At 44.9% G+C, this 6,883-nt stretch overlaps 1 protein-coding gene across 5 annotated transcripts in view; it reads left to right on the forward strand.

Moving 5' to 3' along the window:
* CAB39L (calcium binding protein 39 like) overlaps window positions 1-6,379 on the forward strand; it is a 63,366-nt gene extending 56,987 nt beyond the window's left edge. For all 5 annotated transcript variants that reach the window (XM_065859841.2, XM_065859730.2, XM_065859801.2 and 2 more), the window contains one exon: window positions 5,998-6,379. In XM_065859841.2, the coding sequence (XP_065715913.1) occupies window positions 5,998-6,177 (180 nt within the window). In that variant the 3' untranslated portion in view covers window positions 6,178-6,379. The remainder of the gene's footprint in view (window positions 1-5,997) is intronic.
* Window positions 6,380-6,883: the final 504 nt, after the last annotated feature.

The raw sequence follows: 6,883 nt of genomic DNA on the forward strand, positions 1-6,883 counted from the left end.
TAACTGGGAGAGGAATCTTGTCCTCAGCTTTTAATCTCATAAATTTTAGACTGTGCCTGCATTTTTAAATTGTGCTTGCAAAATACCTGTGTGGACCTGGTTGAAATTACAGTAGGCTAACGACAGTAATTTGAAATCAAAAGTCTGCTGAGAAGCAGATAGTTGCTGCTCTGTCTGAGCTGCCAAAAGATTTGGGTTTAAATTACCTGATTTAGATGTTTCACCAGTTAGACACATTTGAAATGAAAAAGTGCTTGTTTTGTGAGCGTCCAGATTCCAACACTCCCATGCCCCAACTGACCCAAAAAAAGGCATGTGACTCTCACCTCCCTGAGGCAATTTCTAGCTGTTGAAGATTCAAAACTGTAAGACAGAGATGAAAATGATGAACACCTCTAGTGCAAAAATACTTTGCAGGAACATTTTGTGGCTGAAAATGCCAGTACCCCTTCAAGCTCTAAGAACATTTCACTCATCCAGGGTGCTTTGGGTGAGAAGCTGAAGACAGAGAGCCCACTTGCAGTGGGCTTCCATTCTCCATTGAGGAGATGCTTGATCTTCCTCCTAGCTTCAGCTCCTTCTCTTCCTTTTGCTTGAGCAAATGGAGCTGCTGCCTTGCAGCACCATCCTAAATGCCTACAGCTGCTTTGTAAAGCTGGATATCCCAGACAATGCATACATGGGGTTTAACCAGTATTTAATAATTAGAAAAGGCTGGCACACCTCACCTCTTTCCTCCTGCTCCATAAATAATCCAACGTGGTCACCTAGAGCTGTAGGCTTCCGGAGTCACCGGTTCTTCTCTGCACTAATTTCAGTAGAGAGGTCTCAGTCTTGAGTGTGCACACTTTGGGGACCGAATATTGGGAAGGGCTCTCCAGCTTCTGTGACAGATTTATGAGTTATTAGTGGAGGCTACTTTGAGTTTGCCAAAGCTTTCAGACGTACATGAACACGGTGAAGATATTGCTTTAACCCTCCGCATTTAGAAATAAAGGCTAATAACAAGCTCTCTTGGCTTTCACATAAACACGGGGATTATTTTGAGGAAAACACCCTGTAGCAGTGAATTGGGATTATGCAACTTTCTTGTTCTTAAGCACACATTTAGCAAGATATATCTTACTGCTTAAATCTAAAAATATAATGGGTACACTGTGTTTTGTGACCTTAGTTTCATTTTTCCATGCTCTTTCGTGCACATTACAAAGCTACCTCCTGCAGCTTGCTCTGCAAATGGTCTCACATAATTGGACCATACTGACAGTTTCCTCTTGGTATGAAGCTGAAACCACATTTGTGGGGATGTGTCATCTCTGTTTCTTAGGTGGAGAGTTTAAAGGGCAAAACGTGTTGTGTGAAGCATTGTACTATAAGAAACATGAAGCATAAGGCACTTCTGTGTGCAGTTTCCTGACACAGTAAAATTCTGCATGACCCCAGAGTAAGACTTAAAATACCCAGTCCAGGTTATCCAACCTCTGTAATCGCTTTTGCTCTGCTGTAGTCCCAGAGGGTGGTGATGCCTCATTATTAATTGCAAAGAAACAAGATCAGGTTCTCTAATGAAGTGATTTTTGGTGTGTGTTTGAAGAAATCTGGTGTATAACTTTGAATGGAGAAAAGAGCAACATTTCCACTCTGGACAACTTTTGAAGCTTCAGAGCTGATTTTCTTTCCAGGCCTTTTGCAGATATTCATAAAATGAAACTGTGCTGAAGCAGCTATTTTTAGACTTGGAATTTTAACATGAGTACTGTCTTTATTTTGGTCTCTGTCTCTCTCAGATATCTGACTTAAGTGCTCTAGAACATGCGACCTTTCATAATAAAACCATGGGTGAAATGAGATTTTCTGTGGAGTGTTTTAGCTTCAGTTGAACTTCGTTATAGTAGAAATGTTCCAGATAACATGAATAATGATTTCTGTTTTCAGGGATTTGTCTCCTTCTCTATGACAATACAAAGTTCTGAATGAGGGGGGCTCTTTTAAAAGTAGAGTCTCATGGTGGTCCTAATCCTGGCCTTTGTGAAGCTGATTAGTTGGTACTGGCAGAATTGATTCTGTTTGCTTAGCTGAAGTATTGAATAACATTTCAGGAATTTTCTGGTCCTTTAACCTTCTCTCTTTACGAGTCCCTGTTGACACTGAGCAAGACTGGCAATCAAGATGATCTTTGTTTGAATGCTTGGTTTGCAAGGGGAAGATTATAAATAATCAAGCAGGAAGATAAACAGGATGTGATGTTTTCTATTAAACCAAGTTCTTTAGTTTTTTGCTATGGTAATGCCAGTTGTAGGACCAATATAAAATGCTGGTGTTTATTAGGTTTACCACTAAAACGTTCCAGTTCTGTTTCCAGGCCAGATAACTCTTACAAGAAGAATGATTTAGATTTATTCATTTGAGAGTCAGCCTTCAGCTATCTTTATAAGGAGGCCTAATATTAATTGATGGAAGATGTTCAGCACTTCAAGGCCAGGCCTTCTTTAATGGATCGCATTTGCACTGTGATCAGATTATTTCTGAAAATGTGGGTCCTGCTGCTGTGCTTGATGGTTTTCTTCTCTTGGTCACAAAGGAGGAACTGAAATCCAAAATTAAAAACTTTCAATGAAGATCTGTAACGGTTACTTTCCTCATCCCTGCCTGTAGGATTACGTACGGCTTTTCTCAAAGGAAGCTTGTCCAGGCTACTTAGGGCTTAACCGTGGTCCAAATCCTGAAGTATCCAGCCTCCATCAGCGTGATGACCTGCTGTAGGTCAGCACATGGGGAGATGCACCGTGGGGCTGCTCAAGCTGAGAGCATCAACTACCGCAGTCTCAGACTGAGCAAAACGTTTGTACACACGAGATTTCAAGATTTGTATTCCTTAGATTAAGGCACAGACTGGAAGCTGTAAAGTACATTCAGTGGTGATTTACATCCCCAAACCCTTGATTTCTCATACAGGGAATCAATGCATCAATAGCAGCATCTCAAAGTTATTTGCAAGGGGAGGGGTATTGCTTTGAGATGCTGCAGGCAGCGACAGAGCAATCAGCTATTGACAGTCCATCAAGTGTAGTGACAGCTTGGGCTGTCCAACCCACTGATTGACAGACGTCTCCCTGGTAAGATGTTGCACGTGAGTGCTTGGACCATCATGCAGGAAAGCTGTTATTTTAGAGGGGCTGCTCTGAAGGGATCCTTGGGAGTTGGGGCTACTCCTGAGAAGTTTTAGGTAGCAAGGAGGCATAAAAAATCATTTGAGATTATAGCTCAGGGTGATCAGAGGAAGGCAATATGGAGGCCTGTGCAAAGAGAGTGTGAATAATTGTGTATATTATACTGTCACAGGGACCATGGGCCTGGCCACTAAATCAAGAAAAACTTTGTAAACAACTCTGGGCGTGGGCTGAGAGCATTTACTGAATTACTGTAGTACAGAATCACAGAATGGTTGGGGTTGGAAGGGACCTCTGGAGATCATCCAGTCCAACCCACCTGCTAAAGCAGGTTCACCAGAGCAGATCACACAGGAATGTGTCCAGGTGGGTTTTGAATGTCTCCAGAGAAGGAGACTCCACAACCTCTTTGGGCAGCCTGTTCCAGTGCTCTGGCATCCTCAAAGTAAAGAATTTTTTCCCCTCTCAGCCTTCTCTTCTCCAGGCTGAGCAGACCCAGCTCTCTCAGTCTCTCCTCATGAGAAAGGTGCTTTAGGCCCCTCATCATCTTTGTAGCCGCTGCTGCACTCCCTCCAGTAATTCCTTGTCCTTCTTAAACTGGGGAGCCCAGAACTGGACACAGTACTCCAGATGTGGGCTTACCAGGGCAGAGTAGAGGGGGAGGAGAACGTCTCTCGACCTGCTGGCCACACTTTTCTTACTGTACCCCAGGATACCATTTGCCTTCTTGGCCACAAGGGCACATTGTTGATTCATGGTCAACCTGTTGTTGACCAGAACTCCCAGGTTCTTCTCTGCAGCGCTGCTTTCCAGCAGGTCTGCCACTGACCTGTACTGGTGCCTGGGGTTATTCCTTCCCAAGTGCAAGACCCTACACTTGCCCTTGTTAAACTTCATTAGGTTCTTCTCTGCCCAGTCCTCCAGCCTGTCCAGGTCTCACTGAATGGCAGCACAGCCTTCTGGTGTGTCAGCCCTTCCTTCCAGTTTGGTATCATCAGCAAACTTGCTGAGGGTGCACTCAGTCTCTTCATCCAGGTCATTGATGAACAGGTTGAACAGGAACTGGACCCCGTACTGACCCCTGGGGAACCCCACTAACTACAGGCCTCCAACCAGACTCTGCACCATTGATCACAACCCTCTGAGCTCTGCCATCCAGCATGGGGGAGGTTGTAGCTCTTTCCCCAGGGCAGCGGAAAAAGTACCTTGAAGCAGGGACTCCTAGGAGTGACCTGAGGAGAAGGGATCCAGAGGAGACAAAAGCACAGGCAGGGATTAGGGCTCTTTGGCCTCAGAATTACAGGGTTTAAGAGTAGATGCTTTGCCTCACCTTTATGGAATTAAAAAAATAGTCTTACCTCCCTGTCTGGGCAGAAGTACTTAGCGTGGCACTGTTCATGTGTGCAGAACCCCATTCCTTCCACACATTCCCCACGTGTGGTGTTTTCCACAGCACTCATATAAAACCCCCCAGCTGGGGGGGGTACAAAACCTGGTGCTGGGTCCAGGTTTCCCAGCCTTTACTGGGTGTTGTTTCTGGGGGCAAGGGGCTGTAACGCAGCCCCCCAGGACAGTGTGTGCATGTTCCTCATCACATCACACAGCACCTGCGTGTGTGTCTGGAGATGACCCAGGTTCTCATGTGGGCACAGTCTCAGCGGAGAAAAATGAACCTGCAAGGAGTCCCAAGTGGTGGTGCCGCCTGTGCTGGGCCTGACAACATGCCATTCTGTCCAGTCAGCAGATGTTTGTTTTCATTCTGGTTTGGACAGGCTTGGAGGAAGACTGGACATTTTCCAGTTCTGTCCATCCTTAATTTCTTCTCATTGGGTAGAGAATAACTCAAGTTATTTATGTTGTTGCACAAGCGCTTGGGCGGTGTTTTGTTGACCAGCCATGGTAACCTTGGTGCGAGCCAGATGTGGGAGCTACTCCCGGGGTAGCCAGGGGCGTGCTGCACCCCCGTTCCCCCCGGCTCATCTGTCCCCTGCGGCTGATGTCCACAGAACCCACATCTCCGTGGCATCCTGAGGTCCCTGGGAAGAGCTTGTCACCACTGGCCTTTACAACCAGCCTGAAGTTTCCTGTCATCAGCCAGCATATAAGGCAGAGAAAAATGTTAAAGAAACAGCGTTGTGGCGTAGGGGATCGTGTTCAGAGCTGGAAAACTCTGCAGCTTTAAGTTTTACAGGAGGAAAAAGCACCACATGGCTAGGTTAATCCATCAAAACTGCTGCTCTTCTCAAACATCGCCTCCCTGCATGGCCACCCTCCTCTGCTTGGCGAGGGCAGCGCAGGCACTGGGAGCACCACGGTGTTCCTGCTCCTGCTGCTGGAAATTTCCATGCTCCCGTGAATGGATTAGGCAGAGGGAAGTGGAGCCTCTGACATGTTTTTCCAAACCAAAACAAAGCTGGCAAGTCTAATTTTAGGCCTGGTTTTGTATGGAAATGATATCAATAGTGACACAAAGCTTTTCCGTTCTCCTGATAATTAATTTCTGTGTATTTAAGTCTTGCATGTGGAAGAGGCTGAGAATTGATAGCTCGCTCTCAACAGCTGGGTTTACAATCAAATGCTTCATCAACAAAGAGCAAAATTAAAGGGAAGTGATACCATATGCAGGCGTAACTTTGCTTCAGCTTGCTCTTGAACCAACATGTTTGTAACTCCTCTCTCTGCCTTGGGACAAGGTGTGTAGTGGAAGAGCAGCTGCCTGGCAGCCTTCAGATGACTTCTTAAAAAATAATTTAGGGTGATGTTGTGACTGATGTATCTCTCTCTCTCTCTGTGTGTCTCACTGTGCCTGGTTTTGTTTGCATGTTAGGTTTTTGTGGCCAGTCCAAACAAAACACAGCCTATTGTGGAGATCCTCTTGAAAAACCAACCCAAGCTAATTGAGTTTCTGAGTAACTTCCAGAAGGAGAGGACGGATGATGAGCAATTCACTGATGAGAAGAACTACCTGATTAAGCAAATCCGAGACTTGAAAAAGCCAACAGCATGAAGAACTACTCTTGTTTTCCACTGTAGGTGTTAATCTCATTTGTTAAGTTTCTCTGTGTCCCTTAAATACCACAATAGTGCTTGAGAAGGCACAGCAAGTGCCTGGGTTTTATTTTGTCTTTGTTCCTAGATGGCAAGAGTAGAGGGGTTTTACATGAAAACTAAAAATAAATAAATAAAACAAAACTACACCACCACAAAAATCTAGAATAATATATTATTTTTAATCAAGACTAATTATTTATGTCAATTTAGAATCTCTCTGTAATAGAAGCTGGTTTGACTGCTCAAGAAGAATGAACCTCTTTGCTTCACTTTATCAGCAAACTCAAGCTGTTGGTGTGTGCACAGAGTTGGTCTCCTGGGGACTGTAACGTTGTTCCTTTGCACCTGTAATTGTGACTTTGTTCTAGCGCCGCTCACACACAAGACTGTGAAAGAGTACTTCTGTCTCTGGAGTTAGCTGCACTTACAGATCAGATTTTTTAGTCAAAGCAGTGGGAGATGAAAAAGCAGTATACATTTTTGCTTTATTTTTGTTTTCTTTAGTCTTTAAGCTTCCTTTTCCCCTAGATCAGAGGTTTTCTGTTCAGTGCTTGGAAATGGATGAAGACATCAGCCAGGTGTTGCTGTCTGCCTCTGCCTTGTGGTAGAACACAGGCTGTTCCCACCAGCTCCCAAGCAGACTGATGAGGAGCAGCCCCAGG

Source organism: Patagioenas fasciata, chromosome 1 (genome assembly GCF_037038585.1).
Source record: "Patagioenas fasciata isolate bPatFas1 chromosome 1, bPatFas1.hap1, whole genome shotgun sequence".
Lineage (NCBI taxonomy): Eukaryota > Metazoa > Chordata > Aves > Columbiformes > Columbidae > Patagioenas > Patagioenas fasciata.